At 30.4% G+C, this 17543-nt stretch overlaps 1 protein-coding gene across 8 annotated transcripts in view; it reads left to right on the plus strand.

The window, feature by feature from the left end:
• Positions 1-2792: 2792 nt before the first annotated feature.
• kel (kelch protein) overlaps positions 2793-17543 on the plus strand; it is a 53709-nt gene continuing 38958 nt past the window's right edge. For 3 of the 8 annotated variants that reach the window (XM_067045577.1, XM_067045579.1, XM_067045578.1), the window contains exons 1-7: positions 2793-3049; positions 6055-6240; positions 7364-7536; positions 9157-9217; positions 10055-10228; positions 11802-11909; positions 14135-14337. In XM_067045577.1, coding sequence (XP_066901678.1) covers positions 2858-3049; positions 6055-6240; positions 7364-7536; positions 9157-9217; positions 10055-10228; positions 11802-11909; positions 14135-14337 — 1097 coding nt within the window. In that variant the 5' untranslated portion in view covers positions 2793-2857. Of the gene's footprint in view, positions 3050-6054; positions 6241-7363; positions 7537-9156; positions 9218-10054; positions 10229-11801; positions 11910-14134; positions 14338-14875; positions 14972-17543 lie in introns of those variants that run through there. The other 5 variants (XM_067045580.1, XM_067045581.1, XM_067045583.1 and 2 more) reach the window with 5 other exon arrangements.

Consider the following 17543-nt stretch of genomic DNA (forward strand, 5'->3'; position numbering starts at 1 on the left):
AATGTGAATGTTTGTATTTAACAAAATTTTTGTTTTGATGATTCTCTTCAAGGACAAAACCTATTGTTTATTTTAAAAATTTATCTTGAAATATCTTAAATCTCAAGATTTATAGAAGTAGCAGGACCTCAGACTATGAAAACATTAAAATTTTATGTTTTAATCATGATAATATTATTCGCATCTACTTAGTTGTACCAGTTTAATATTTTATCTAAAAACTAAATCTTATAATAGTGAACAATTCTAGTTTCAGAATTTTTATACTCTATTTTTTATAATTTTCCTTAGAATAAGATCAATAATTATTTATTTAATTAGTAATTACTAAGTTGTGGACGAATATTTGATTTTAATAATGTTGTCTTTATTTTTTATTTTCACATGACTATACATAGAATGTAGTATTGCAATCTGAAAAATTTTGAATCTGAGGTTCCATTGAAAATACATGTTTTAAGGTCCCCAATATTCATAATAACCAAGTCTCGCAAAATGTTCCATGTGTGCATGTATGTGAACAGGACAGCTCAAAATAGATGTACAAAATTAAAATTACATGTTTAAGGTAAATATATGCCTGGAATGTTACAGCAACTTTTTCCCTAAACTTGACTCTCCTCAATTGCCACTTTGTGCTATTTTGATTAAGCTTTCATCGATCCCCAGTGAAGTGGTATTTCATATTAGCTGTGTCCTACTCTATTTCAAATAGTTGGACAGAGCTTAAATACAGAATTTTCCAAAAAAGGTTTCTCTTAAATACCTTTCATTTTTTTCTCTTGAAATAATTAATCACCTTTCATTGTTAGTATTAATACAGAATTTATAAACATGAACTATGAAAGAATTTGATAATTAACTATTGTAAAAAATGAATGATTTCTAGTTTCCATGGTCTTTATGACAACAGACAACTTTTTTTTGTTGTAAATAAATTAATAAAACCCATGGTAACACACTAATATAGTAGTAGTAGATAGTTTTTTCTTAAGCTATAAATGGAAATAAAGTAAGGTAAAGTACAACAATAATGAATAGTAAATAAGTTAATTTTTAAAATTTTTATATTGTGCATTTCTAAGGACAATTAAAAAAAAGATAACATTACTAAATGTAATGTTTTTACAAACATTTTAAATGAATGTCTTAGAAAATATGGATAAAAAATTATGTTAATTTAAGTCAAAATGTGTGTATTCATCGGTAAAATTGTCGTTATTGTGAACTGTTAAGAATATATATTTTTTTATGTTAAAAAGATTAATTTTCTAAATATATTTGGGGCGTCAGTCGAAAAAAATATGGTAACTGACAAGATGAAAACTTTAACAATGTTAAAACGTCTGTTAATTACAATGTTTTACCTTCAACCAGGAGTCACTTAATATCAACATTATTTTCTTGAAAAAACGAATGTCCTAAAAATTCTTTTAACAATTAATGGAATCAAAAACTTCACCCAATTTATAACAAATTTCAGCAACCATTTTTTAAGACGTAACACCTCATTTTTTCAATAGTAGTCCATTGTTAAATTTGTTGGAAATGTGGGTGAAAATGAAATGATGGCAAAGATGAAGGATAAATGTCTGGACCTGGCACTTAACAACTCATGGTGGTGCACATGTGATGTGGGTGCATCACACAACCTTCATTTACCTTAAAAGGTTCGTTGTTTTAGGGTTTCTAGAGGTCAAAATAACAAATAGAAACTTTGTCCCTACCGAGTATAAAAAAAATTAACAAGAGATAACGAAGCCATATACATATGAATGCAATTGTAATACATCGGGTTTTCTCGACTTTTTCCAATTCCAACTCCTGTCATTATCTTTGATAGAGTTTGATCAAACATCAATTCAAAAGTTCGCACGTTGCAATATTTTCCCTGACTATATAGTGGATATATCGACAAGCGAAAAAAAATAATAAGAAGAAAATGAATGATTATGAAAAATGTGAGAACCATAATTTCACAATTGATCTTTATAAAGGCGGAGCCATACGTCCCGTATTCGCCAAGTGCGGAACATCTAGCTGAATTTTTTTTATTTTTTTCTGAACTCCTAGAAAAAGAAATTAAGAAACAAATTAAATATATACAAATAAAGAAATGGATGTATATATGCCGGCAAATAAGAATCTTGGTTTGCCAGTGTGGCATTATAAGATAAGTTGCCGGGTCCGCTGAAGGCGGTGTCATCGATGATGGTATAAGTCTGCCGTGAGCGTCCTAGGTATAGGGAGTACGCTGAATAATGAGCCCTGGGTTATTTATAGGACTAAAGTAGGCCCTCGACTTTCGCACATAATTGGTTCCTAAAAGTGTTTGCGAATGTTAAATGTTCGAAAGTAGAGGGATGTAAAAAATTTGCCCAAAAACTTTGTTTTAAAGTTTTTATCTGTCAATATGTATACATAATAAAGTTATAGAGGAGTGGTTAAGTGTTTTCGGCTGTTTCCTTTATAAAGTTGTCAAGAGTTAGTCGAATATCACCCATTTTTGTCTTTACTTGATAAAGATTTTTATAACATGCTGTCTTTCTAAATTGCCCTACGTACTGGAGATATAGGTTCTCCATTGGGATCGGTTGAATAAATGGGATGAAAGGAGTAAGAAACAAATCTGTATGGTGTTGTATTAGTACAAAGTTTTCTGCTTAAATATTGTATAAATGTGGGTACAAATACATTGTAATTCTATTGATGTGATTAGTGATAATGCAGTTACGATTTCGTGAGATAGTTAAACCTGCATTAAAGAAATTCTCCTAAGATATAACAGCTGTTTTTGGATTTGATAAGAAAATTACGGAGGTTTTATTTGACATTACAAAATTTAACAATTGCGAACATGGAGGGTGGAACAGATGAAGAAGAGGAATTGGAAGTAGAGCCCAACCCAAATGTTATAGATATGTTGATTCATGACGAGATATTATTTTCTTCGTCCACTATGTTTGACGAAGATTTCAATTTCCTTATGGCATTCGTTCCAGTGCTATTAAAGCCCATAGAAGATGAACGGCTAAGGGATCTATGTGAGGTCAGTCATTAATAGACAGTACCCTTTCACTTCATCAAGTCCACTTGAATATTTGGCTGGTTTGTGGGCCAGAGGTGTTGCAGCCAGAATGTATTGGGGAGAGGATAAATGTAAAATTTCCTAACAATTTTGACCGGACTTCCGAATTTGTTATCCTTTTTCTAAACATTATTGTAAAACTTACCTCTCCAAATAGTATTTATAAGTAATTTTGAATATAGTAACCTCTTCAAATACTGTTTTATCACAATTCCCCCGGTTTGAACTAGATGTATAATTTCCTTAAATAATAAATAGGGTACTAAGGAAAATTGAGATCCTTACGTTTTCCGTTTTCAAATTATTAGCACGATAACAATATTCCCCCTTAATGATGGCCATGGCTAGGACAAAATATAAATTGATTGGTTTTTAATCACATTCTGTTTAATGTAAAATACAGTTTCTTCTAAATGTTGTTAAAATAGATTAATAGGAACTAATATAATTTTCGATTTTGTTTTCTTTATAATTTTTTTAAATTGTTGTTAAGGTTCCAAAAGTGTAAATATAATGTAATATTTATAAACAACAACAAATCGCTCGTACAAATGCTCGGCAAACAAAGAGCGGGCCATCCACATGTCAGTGCTATTCAGAGAGGCAAGCATGGCGGACGTACTAGTGGTTTCAGCCATTGCACTTGGATTGTATTATTTTTATTACAAAAAAAGAAAATTAAATATAAATAAATAAGATTAAATATAAAACTTATTATAAAAAGTACCAACAAACACCTTTAACCTCCTAACAGCTCTCAGTTACAACTAGACATAGAACAATGGTGGAGATGCTACACGAGCGCTCTCACGAACCCCTTTGATCTGTGTCCAAAAACCGACTCTCGACGGCTCGGCAACGAGCCTAGGCCAACCAAGCCAAGCCACCCGTCCACATGCTCGCGTATGTCTGAGTTCGCCATGGCTCGGCCAACATGTAGAGGCCCCATAACACTATCCTCACCACGTATGCCGATGACACATGTGTGCTCGCTGTTGATAATAACCCTTTAATCGTTTCCCAAAATCTCCAATCCCATATCACAGCCCTCGAAGAATGGTTTCGTAATTGGAGGATTAAGATAAATTCCAACAAATCCCATCAAATCACCTTTACCCTTCGTCGTAAACCTACTAACTGCCCTACAGTTTCATTTAATGATGTTACTCTTACCCTGTCGAACAGATCCGCTACCTTGGACTACATTTGGATAAACGATTAACCTCGAATCCTCACACAAGACTGAAAAGACAGGAAACAGCACGTTGATTTCCACTATTACAGCTCTTACTAAACAAACGGTCTAAACTTCCAACACATTACAAAAGACTGATCTACAAGACTGTAATAAGGCCAATCTGGACATATGGAGATGAGCTTTGGGGCTCCACTAATCCTTCGAATTTCTCTCGTATTCAATCCTTACAATCCAAAATCCTTCATAAAATCCTCAATGCTCTGTACTTTGTCACAAATAAAATCATACATAAAGACCTTAATGTTCCCTATGTAACCGATCAAGCACGAACCAGGTATCACTCCTTCCATTATAAACTCTCTAACCACTCAAACCCCCTAGTTTCTAATATTGCATCCTCTTCCATTCCTGACAATCCTCTGAGGCGCCTGAAAAGAAGATGGCCACGAGACCAGCTAATGTAAAATATCATTAGAATGCTACCAATGGGTAGTTTCTCTACATGCCTGTAACACTCCAATCTAATTTAGATCAGATTTACTAAATTTATTATAATGTACAGTTGTAAATAGCAATAAATAAATATTTAAAAAAAAAATATTTATTATACATAAGAAGAACTAAATATAGTTCTTAAACTCTGTAACCTGAAAATAGATCTGAAGCTTTTAAATTATATTGTATTTTTTTTTTAATAAGATAAGAGAAACGTGTAATAGTTAATCTGACTAGAATAATAAGGTTGTCTTAAGCTGTAAATTAATAAGAATAAGAAAATAGTGTAGTAGAAAAACCCCTTTGCTACAAGTTCCCTGATGAAGACTTGAAATTCAAGTCGAAACTTCGGCATAAACAAATAATTTTTGTTTATTTATGTTCTTTTTGCTAACTGCACCCCCCGACCATTTTCTTCAATAAAAAAAAAAGATGAAAAAATAATGAAAATATAGAAACAAAAAAGAATGTATTACTATCATATATTTTAAATTTACTATACTATGCCTATATATTATTAGAATTAAAACAATTGTCTAACTAGGTATAAATATGAATACATATTTCCCAGTAGAAATTTCCTCTAGAGGGGAAAAATTCCTGTTGAAGTTACGGGTAATGTATTTTGAAACGAACAGGTCACCTCCGGCTCTTTTCGGCACCGTTCAAGACCATCAGTTAATAATACTCTGGTGAGGAAAAAATGGTCTTCCGCCATTGTGGGGAAACTAGCGTAATGGATTGCTAGATTTTTAAAACATTTTTGCTTTTAAACCCTGTTAGACTATTTCAATGAAGATAAGACATATCTGGTATTAAAGAACACTAAATTAAATTTCTCATTGATTGATCTAGTTGAAATCAAAATCGTTTTAGCTGAATTCGAGAAAATCTAAAAAAATGTGAAAAATCTATTCCATAAAGTAGCACTTTCGGTAAGTCGATTTTAGAAAAAAAAAAAAAAAAGTCGTTACATTCCAGGCATATATTCACCTTAAACATGTAATTTCAATTTCTTACGAATTTTCGTTTTTGAGCTAGGCTCTTCACAAACACACAGATCATTTTTTTTTGTTAGGAGTAGGTTTTTTTTTTACTCAGAGGACCTCAAAACATGTATTCCTGTCACTATATACCAAAGTGAAAGTAAAAATAATAGGATATTAAAGACAGGAAATGATTTAAAAGGCAACTGGGAAAAGTATCTCTAGCATTATTACAATAACATATTAATAAAAACTAATGTGCTTCATCTATTTTTTTCTGATTTCAGATATGGCTAGATCAAATAGTTGGTATTCGTGCTCATACTCCCAAAGAGAAAAGAGAGCGAAATATTTATCTTGTTAATTTGTTGTTAAATATGGGCAAAGGTGTGTTATCATCTCCTTTTGATAAACCTCCTCCAAATATACTTAAGCCAGGAATTATAGTGTTTGGGGGAAATCTACAATCTGAGGTGAGTATTCTTTAAGTTCTTGAAAGTTGAGCTTACAGAGATGGTGAAGTTAATTTATGAAAAATAAAAAGTAATTAGCTGGGATCAAATACTTTTCTTTAACAATTATTCAACAAATTTTTGAAAATAATATAAAGACAAATTTGGATTGTTTATGTCGTTTTCTTTTGAGACCTGAAACCAGATAATCACCGAGAATAAACAAACATACCAGAGAGCTGCATGAAATAGAAAGAGATAAAACAAGCATATCAAGGAGGCAAGAGTCCAAAATGGTCTTGAAAGCCTATAGAAAAAAATAAACCATTAACATTAATATTATAACAATAAATATGATCCAATTTGAGGCACAATGGCTTTTTATCTATCTTTTTTAAATATTTTCAAATTAAAATTCTTAAAATTATTCATAGTTTTTTGAATCGGTGAGTAGTTTTTAAAATGAACTCATAATTCCCATAACAGAAAATGAACATTGAAAAACCAAGCAGCAGATATTTTCTAATCCATACTAGAATATAATATGGAATTACAATCCATTATAGACATTATATTGCGTGTCTATATAATTCCATATTTTAAGAATAAGATTTAAAAAAACAAAATTATTACTTCTAATTTATATCTTCTATTAAAACTAAACTTTAACTGTTGATTGGAGGAAGATAGTCCAGATGGCGGTCAGTAAAGGTATCAGAATAGTAAAAGAAAACTTTTTATTGTTAACCAATGTTTCGCCCCACTTTGCAGGTCTTTGTCAGGGCTGATAAGAATGGTGTTCTGTACCAACCCATTTTTTTTACCTATCTTTCTCCAATCTACTTTATATGGTCAACTATCTTCTTCCAATATTAACTTTAAATGTGTTTTAAATTCTAACATCTTCATTCATCATCAAAACTTTGGGAAGTATAAATTTGGAAATAATTTAAAAAATTTGGCATAGCTATCTAGGAAATTTTATGTTGTTGTATACTTAAACATTTCTCTTAATTTTATTTATAGTCACTTATCATTATTGAGCTAATAAAACCCTAGTGTTTAAAAAAATACTGTTAACTTAAAAAAATACTATCAACATTTGTTTACAATCAAATGTTAAGAAACCACATTTTGTATTCAGGTCTGTTATCATAATATAAATCTTGAAGTTGAAGATTTTGCAGAGTACTCAAGAGATAGCCGAACATTTTTTGCAACAAAAGCATTACCGGAGGGTAGAGGAGCTTTTGGTTACGTTGCTGTTTCCTTGGGAGGTGGTGATGCCTTGTGGCTCGACTGTCAAGGCAATAACGTGTTAGTATTAGTATTCATGATGATTTTTTTAGTTCAGATTAAATTAAATTTAATAAAAGTCTAGCTGGAATTCCGTTCTGAAGTGTAATTTTTTCATGGCCAATCTATGATTCCAACCTTCTGGTATTAAGTAGTAAAGCTATCTGGAGTTTGACATATCTATAAAATAGACTGGAGCAACTAGGTTCTTTACCTGTTGGTATGTAGTCAATGATTACATCATAGCTTTTTAAAGTTCCGCTCTCTTCAGTCTGATTTTCCCTCAACCAAGCCCTAAATATTCTTTCATTTTTCCCTTCCTTCTAATTATAAACAAAAGCATAGGTAAAGTATCTATATTATGGTATATAAATGTTATTATCTGTTTTTTAATTCAATCTATATTAATATTTTATTTATTAAATTGAATTATCTAATTATGACAGCAACCAATTAATTTGTTATTATGTTTTAAAACTAGTAAAGTAATTTCAAAATAAAGTTTTTCAACAATATGTAGAGAAAAAACACTATTAAAACTGTTGTCTAGCCAACTTCATTGGGTTGCCTCGTACACTGCATATTTATAACTAATAAAGAACAATATATTTTTCTTAATCTATTAATATAGTCAGAGCATAAAACAATATAAATAATCACATTATAAAAATTTTAAATTATGTGCTAAAATTGTACATGTTTTTTTTATTATTATTATTTTACCAAAACATATTTTAATTGTTTTCTAGCTTTTTATCGTTCTTTATAGGTGCGCTTAATTTTTTCATTATATTAATTTTAAAACCATATCTCTTTTTCAATCGAACATAAAATACAATTATGTCCAAATTGTATAAATATTTTAAATTTAGTAAAAGATACATTCATAAAAATCCATCATGGTCATCCTCAATAACAATCAATTTAAATAAAAGATAATGGAAAGTTATTTTCATATAAATAAAACAATTGAGGAACCCAACTGAAAAAAAAAAAAGATCGAAGTTGTTTTATATAGATTATTAATGTTCACAATCATTCATTTTCAGACTAGAAAAAAAATTTGAAACTTTAAAATTTAAAAAGCTTTAAAATTTTAACTTCAACATCATCTTAATAACCTTGAAAACTGATGCTACCATAATAAAATGAATTTGAATATAGATAAATAAAAAATAGTATAATTTTTCAATATAAATTGTCCTAATTTTTTTTAATATCAACTACCTGGTTTACCCCTCAAAAATTTTAAGTCTTTCTCCAATTACCGTGGTGAAAGAAGGTGACCTTTCAGGGGCTCTCGTGAAAATAAGTTGTCCTACTTCTTTCTACCACTTGTACTTCACGATAATTTTCCTGAGTGACTATATTCTGAGATGAGAGATCAGCTTTATATGCAAAAGCAACATTATATAGTCCTCAGCCATGTCTTTAATGTTGGCACCTGTGGTCCCTTTATCTCTGGTGGATTTTTAATGTTGTAGATAGATAACTTCCTCTAGTGGATGTTGTAGACTAGTAACTATGAGGTACTCCAGACTCATATATCATCCACTTGAAGTGATATGACTATATTGTTAACATTTAATTAGATAACTGTGATTTTATTTAATATGCTATTGATGTAATAATTTTTTTTAGTGATCCAAGTACATTAAGAAAAAAGAAGACTTGTAAACCTGAAACCCCTGAAAATACTGAGGTAAAAATTTTATTAGTTCAGAAACTCAATACTTTTTTTCTTTAAGTAAATAATATTTTTATTAATAAATATGCCATCAGTTTCTGATTTGTAACATGATCTCGTCTGTGACAGAGATCTTTTTCATTATGATGAAATGTAGTGAGCAAAAAGAAATCTCCCTGATATGCTCATTCAGTTATATAAGTTGGCAACTCATTGTAGCAAAAATCATTTGCCTTTTAAAAAAAAAAAATTAAAAGTGCCTATTGATATAAACAATATGATAGCAGTTTCTGTTAACAGTTTTTAATTGATGGGTAATTATCATGTAAATTATAACTCCTTTAAATATAGTTCATTCATATTTTATAGCAGTACATTTTTAGAGTCAAATAGGGGAGGTGCTTTTTTGCTCCATGATTTCATTATATAATGGCATCACAATATCCTCAAAATGACATTGAACTATTACTATTTATAAAATTGTATAGACCTAAATTTCATATATTTACATTACAATTTTTGGGGGGCTCCCTCCCCACTGCTCATCCAAAATACTCTAAAAATTTGGTTCTACCAACCCTTCTATAAGATATCATCTACAAACCCTTTATATAGAAAAGATAAGGTTAAGAACTTTTTGGTCATGGTTGCTTTGGTTATTGTCCTGTTTTGATAGTTTAATTTTACATATGTGTCATTAATCATTATTTTAAGGCATATGAATACAAATCTCCTGATGGCTATAAAATTATTATATAGATACCAGACAATTATTCATAAATACATAGACAATTACAACTCAACTATTTACTAGCTAAATAGCTTTTAGCTCAATTTATTTTTCTGATTTAGATGTATGCAACTCTAAAGCATGTACTGGCGCAAAGAAGTTCATTAAAAGATCGTTCGGAACTGCTTCCCTACTATTATGGACTAATGAAAAGAATTAGAGAAATAACCATTACTGCTGACACCCAATGTGAAATTTACGATCCAGTTATTGAAAAGATGATAGAAGACTTACAGGTGCAGTATAACTTTGAATTAATAGTAAAATATTGGTATGATTTGTAACATTTTATAATGCATTTAAATATATATGTATGTATATAAGTTAAGGTATGATGACCCTGGATATCTGCCATAATACCTTACTCTCTATGTAAACATGAGCTAAACCTATATATGGAGGATTAATACAGACAATAGAGCAGTATATACTGAGACTCAGTGTGCGTCATTTCTCTCCCATTTTTCCCTTTTTTTTACTATTTTCACTAGACCTATTGTAACTTATATATATAATGTCACATATTGAAACAAACATGGTAAACTAAATAATTATAACAAATGAAACTGTGATAGTAGTAGGCAATTGACTAATGATAAAAGATGAAAAAGGCATAATAGCCTGCAATAGTGTGATAACCAGTGTTGGCTGTGATAGTGTGAATAAATTGATAAATCATAGATCCTTGAGAATGGCAGAAACCTAGGAGTTTAAAGTTAATAAAAAGTGTGAGACTATATGGATATTTTTCTTATAACTGATAAACAAACCTGTCTCAAACAAGATATTTCATTATGTATATAAGCTCTGAAATCATTATATTTTGCAAGGAGCTTCTCCTAATATAGTTGTTCAAATTAGTAAATATGATAAAAAGTTAAAAAAATTACGGTTAATTATGATGATGAGGATTGTTGACCGTGGATAATATATGTAAGGAGAAGATGGCTAGGGGTGCGGTCAGTATATAACACAAATAAGTATAAACTTATTTATTAGTGGTAATGTATCAGCCAGAATTTCTAGCCTTCACCAGGGCTAAGAACAAAAAACAAGATTACAACAAATTAATTAAAGGATATATAGAATGATTAGAAAATAAGAAAGTAGCTAACATAATGGATACATAGTGTTGACAGACATGAATAGTTTAAGTATTATAAGAAGATAGAAGCTGTATGAGAATAATAATATTAAAATCAAGTAGTAGGAAAGATTATATAATAAAATATATATGAAAACCTAATAAAAATTTAATTACCTATGTAAACATTTTATTTCCTACTCCTTTCATTACTTTATTTTTATTTTTAATAATTTTCAACTAAACTAGATCTTCTCCTTATATACGGTGAGTTATAAATTGCTAATTCAGGTTCTGGTACCAGGCAAGATTATATATTTATACTTTTAATTTGTTACAACAATTTTTCTCAGTAAATTTAGGTGAGTCCCTTATTAACCCAACTATGGATGTGATTAATGATCTGAAAGGGGAGGGGGTAATCAACATCTAGATCTTTAATAGTGAAGGACTATGCCACCAGAGGGTGGAAAATAGCTATTGTTGAAGTTGCAGTTAGTTGAAAAGGAAAGAAACTAAATCAAGCTACAGTGATATTGAATAAGTCAGTTTTGATAATTTTTTGAGGTTGGTATTCCAAGTTACCTTCTATAATGAGATGTTAATTAAATCATTGTTATGTTTTTTTTTGTAAAGTATAACTATTTCTATTATTTACTCTGGGATGATCTTAAATCATATATTCAGGTACAAGCTTTATTAGTAATTACATTTTATATGTACAGGTGGATATTATGGCTGAAGGACAATTGGAAATATCAGAAATTGGATGCGTCAACAAAAAAAGTTGGCTTTGTTCACTGGAAAAAAAGGTTGAAGGACTGATGCAAGCTGTAAGTTTGGCATATTTTATAAAACCACAATACATATATTCAATACAATTCTTGTTGAGTCTTTAACATAGGTATTTCAGAAATCTGCCAGTCTTTGTTAACAAGTTAAGGCAGATAGTGATTCCCAATCCTTTTAGTAGAATCAAGTAACTGGAAGAACCACTAAATTTTTATTTGATACAAATGGAGTTAATAGAGATAATTACTAGAAATAGAGATAATACCTTCTTTTTAGCAACCTACAAAACCTGTGTAAATTTGAAGAAAATTTGCAATGGTAAGGTTCAAAACTGTTGAGTTGACATCGAATGATCCATTTGTAAATTATTTCGCAAACCCCTAGAAGAGGCTCGTGGAACCCCGGTTTGGAACCGCTGGATAAGGACTTCTCCTAGTCCTTAGCCTAAAAGACCTAACTCATAAACCTTTGATTTTTTGGAATATACATTTAGATACTTAATTCAATTAAAATTCTTTGGGATTTTAAGATTTCTTTTTTTTTTTCTGTTATAAGTAAATAAGGTAAGATAAAACAGGATAGAAATCAAGCTAAAAATATCATTAATCATTGAAAAATTAAAACAAGATATACCTGTAGTGACACCCCTACCTGTTGGTTTATGCTGTAACTACTACAGCCACCAAAACTGCTATGGCCTGGCATGACCCAACCTAGCAGCTAACATGGTAACTACCATATTAATATTAATATTTGTACTATTCCTTATATGTACTTTAATTTCACACATCAATTATATAAGATATTGCTTAATGTATATAAATAATTGACCGTATTGTTTTAAATAATTGAGGAGATGGTCTGGGATGCGGTCTAAAGAAAACAAAAAATAGTTAACAACTATTTATTGATTGAAACACTATTTGATGATTGATGAGATTGAAACACTGTTTGATGATTGATGAGATTGAAACACTATTTGATGATTGATGAGATTGAAACACTATTTGATGATTGATGAGATTGAAACACAGTTTCGAAAGATCCCAACTGGAACATCCCTGATGAAGCTCTACAAAGTAGGGTAAAACATAGGCAAATAAATAGTTGTTAACTATTTTTTGTTTTCTTTTTACCGCACCCCTAACCATCTTCTTCATAATTTAAGATATTATAATATTCATAGATCTATCATTTGAATTAATAAAGATTACAATAAAATCTGCTGATCCACTGAAAGATATCATCTCTTGATGGCATTTAATATACCAGAGAGTTGACTAGGGGCAAATTGAAAGGCTTAAGTGTGAATTTTCGCCTCATGGAATTCTCCTCCTTAGGAGAAAGTGTGTAACAGCATTTGTAGTGATTAGTGCACTCTGGTGCTAGGTTTTAGAAATGTATGTTGTCTTTTATTCCTCCTCTGGATCTCTCCTCCTTCCTATACCTACTCTCCTATTGGCTAGTACCCAGTCAGAACTTATATTCCCCTTTATGCCTGTAGACTAGAATGATTTTGAATTGATAGATTTTAAATTAATTGATGAAGTAAAGCATGCTAAAGGAAAGGAAATAATAAAGATAACCAACTGCCTTTAAGTTAAACTAAAAAAATAAAGTGAATTATAAAATAAAATGAAATTAAACCTATATAAACAATGCAATGAAAATTTGAGCTCAATAGAAACAAAAATTAATTCTATATAATAAAAAAAAATGATGTAATGTAAGGAAAATAATAAAAAGGAAAATAGTGTACCATGTAAATTATTAAATTTTTAATAAACATAAAACATGAATCAAACTGTTACTAATTCAAAAAGGCAAGCTTGTAGTTCTTGGAGTTTAGGGTTGTCCCATGATCCTCTGGTGTAGTAGAACCGAAAGCTGTTTTCTTTCTGTCTCATATAGAATGAGTGGTCTATAAGTCGAAGTAGACTTCTTACTTCGAGGACAGTCGGAATATTGCCCAGGACAAATAGGTATATAAGTCCTTCATACCCAACTTACATACTGTACTAAGAATTGTAGAGAGTGGTGGGGAGTGGTGGGAAGGAGGAGGAGCAGTGGTATAACAAACTTCTAGAGCTCTCTGCTTCCCACATGTGAAACTATCTTTCTACTTAAGAACCTTTTCTTAACATGAAATATCTATTAACCATTAACATCATGCCTTCCAAAACTGGCAGGTTTTAATATGATTATAAAATTAAAAATGAGTAACTTGGACTCAGAATCTTTTAAACTCAACTTTCAATATGTCAAGGCAGAACAAAGGGAAATGACTCTAAATAGTCTTGAAAGAACGCTGGCTGAGCATGAAAAGGAGGAAATCACATTTTTAGACGTATCAAATGCAGTCAAACCTCCTAAATTGGATCCTATATTAGCTGAGGCTGTTAGGGATAAACCTTCTGAGTATAATGTAACTACACTTCATAGACACTACCATGCAGACATGGTTACAACGTAAGTACTTATAAAAAAACATAATATATATAAAATTTGCCGGCTCATTTTGTTAATAAGCTGTTATATTGTTAATGTAACTGGTAAATCAGTATATTGGCAACAAATTGTTTTTATTAATATTTATAAATTATTCTCCTCTTTTAACCTAAGTAGATGACTTTTTTCTCCAGTGGTGTCCATTTAAGAGATTTTCCACTGTACTTATATTTGGCTCAACTTAAAATGAGTTCTCTCATTTTGTTTTTGTATTCAGAAATTTTTTTTAAATTGAATTTTTCCCAAATTTGGTTTTCCTCAACCAATTCGGTATCTTTAATAATCTGTTTTCCTTAATTCAGCATTAGCTGAATCCACAACAGTTTGGTAGCAGAGCGTGGTTTAGTGCAAAAAGGGTTAAGTGATGAGAGTTATTTACATATATTGACAGATATGTAAGCTTTGAGGTTTTCTTTAGGACTAATTGCCAAATTAAACTCAAAGGACAATGGATAACACAATAATCAGCATTGAAAAATTTTCTGCAGAAAATTACTGCATCTGGTCGATGAAAATTGAAGCATGAATGAATAAATAATAGAAAGAGATTATGCTGACTGGAGAAGATGCAGCTTGGACAAGGAAAAACAAAGAGGTACTGTCTACTATTATTTTAACTGTTAATAATGACATATTGCCATCAATTAGAGGCAACAAAAAAATTGGCAAAAGTCAAGAGAGAGGTTTGAGGGCATTCCAGAGGATAAAGTGATAGATTTAATGTTTGATCTTACCAAAAGTAAGAAAAGCAGCGGTGAACCATTGAATGAATATCTTACTAGGTTCCAATGCTTAGTCCAGGAGATAGATCAACTGGGTAAATCTCTGACAAACAGAGGATCAGTGAGATATGTCATTAAAGACTTTCCACCCTATTATGATCCTATTGTGAACATTATTATGGTAAATAGGAATATTAAATTTAATGAGTTAATGTTTTGCAAATGCTTTTGTCATTTGAAAGGAGGAACACCATCAATAGAAATGAGCTAGCATTAAAAGCATATGAAAGGTTCAATTTTAACTGTTTTTTTATGCAAAAGACCAGGTCATCTAAAAAATGAATGATGGTTTATTAAAGAAAAAACAGACAACCTAATAGAAATAGACCCTATAACATAGAAAAGGTTCAACCAAGAAGACAGCATAGAGCGTCTATGGCTACAGAATTTAGCTTATGTGCTTTTAACAGTGATAATAGGTATCTGGTTGAGGAAGGAACTAAAGAAACAAAAGAAAATGGACAGAGTATCAGTAAAACTTATCAAGGGAAAATTAAAATGAAGACAAACAGCTAAGTTGATATAAATGACTCTAACTTTCAGGATGTTTCGGTTGTTCCCGAATTATGTAATGATCTACTATTAGCGATAAAGGAAAATTAAGTCATCTTTTCCCAGGAAGGAGGCATGGAAGAAAGTGATAAAGACATAGTTCCTATACTGAAAGAACAAGAGAAGCCAAGTTAACAACAAACATTAAATGATGAAGAAACTGTAGATGTAGTCTCTCAGAAAAATAATTTCATAATGCTTAGTTGACTTACAAACAAAGGCTGAAGTACATGTGGTAAAAGTGTTAAGCTTTTCCCTGATTAAATTGAAAATGAAACCAAAAAAGGAATAAAAGAAGATAATTTAATATCTATGTCAAAACCTATATAGTTGCTGTTGATGAAGAATCTGGTGTTGAATCCAAAGCATCAAAACTATTCTTAAACTGATGTTGAAGAACAAGAAACTACTAAAAATGAGTTAAATTGTGAATCAGGTTCTGATGGTGACAGCACTGTAAAGCATTGATGAAAATAAAAGTAAGAAAGGGAAAAGTTGTAGAAGAAGAGAAAGCTGACTATATCCAGCTTCATAAAAACATGAAGTCCAAATTAGGTAATGAGCAAGAGGAGAAGGAACTGAAACCTCTGTGTGAGCTCAGGACCAATAAAATTTTAGATAAAAATATTCATATTGGAAGAAGATATGAATATTCATTCATACTTTTCACCGTACTTTGCAGAGAAGGGGTCAGGGATGTAAGATTGAAACAAAGATGACAACTAGTTGCGAAACATTGTTTAACAATAAATAGTTCTCTTTTACTATTTTTATACATTTATTGACCGCCACCTGGATTATCTTCCTTCAGTAAAAATATTCAATTATTAAAAGATCACGTTTCGTACTGAATATATTTCAGTGGAGAATCAACTACTTCATCTTCCAATGAAAATTTATCTGATGAGATAAGATGAAAGAGAACTGGAAGAACAAGCTGAAGTAGCAGACCGACACAATTGGAAATTTGAAACAGAAGGAAATCTTCAGAAAAAGAGGTACCCTCAAGGAGTTGAAGGATCTTTAAGATGCAAACTTAATTTTACTTTAAGATACAAACTTAGTTTTATCAACTTAGATGATTCTAGGGATAAGGAAAAGATAGACATTTTGTAAAGAAAAGCTAAGTAATGTCAAGACATCAAGAAGAAGTAGAAAGAGAAACCTGCTGAGATTGGAGAAAAGTTACAGAAATTAAAAGCTTTAACTAGTGACTCATAACTTCATTTAAAAGATGAAGAAATATTAGAAGATATTTACATAGAAAACCTAGATCAAAAGTGAAGAAATTTTTTATTGAAGATTTCTACACCGAAGAAGATGAAAAATATTTTTATTGGAGATTTATGTACCGAAGAAGATGAAGAACACTCTTAATGCAGATGACTATAATTTGGACATTGATGAAAAAAATTGTGATTGTGAAGCAGATAATTTACAAGACAAAAGTAGGAAATATACTAGTGCTTAGAAGATGATCGAAATGCATACATAGATCATCATTCCAATTAATTACACCATATATCTTTGGAATCCAAGAACCCTCAATTGCTCCATCTCTAAAAGAATCTAATCTATTATGCCACGAAATACAAATACAAAAATATTAAAAAAATTCTGTTTATTTAAGAGAACATGTTACAAATTTAAAATTTCCTATATCAGTTTTTAATTCGAATATTGGAAACTAAATTACTAATATTGCTATGCATATTTATAGTGAAAAGGTTAGATATTTATTTTCTTAAATTGTAAAATTAATTTATTTCACAATGTAAAAAACAAAAGAATGAAGTAATTTTAATCATAGCAACACTAGCTACAATAGTAATC

Source organism: Halyomorpha halys, unplaced genomic scaffold (assembly GCF_000696795.3).
Source record: "Halyomorpha halys isolate HHAL.00 unplaced genomic scaffold, Hhal_1.1 Scaffold98.1, whole genome shotgun sequence".
Classification (NCBI taxonomy): domain Eukaryota; kingdom Metazoa; phylum Arthropoda; class Insecta; order Hemiptera; family Pentatomidae; genus Halyomorpha; species Halyomorpha halys.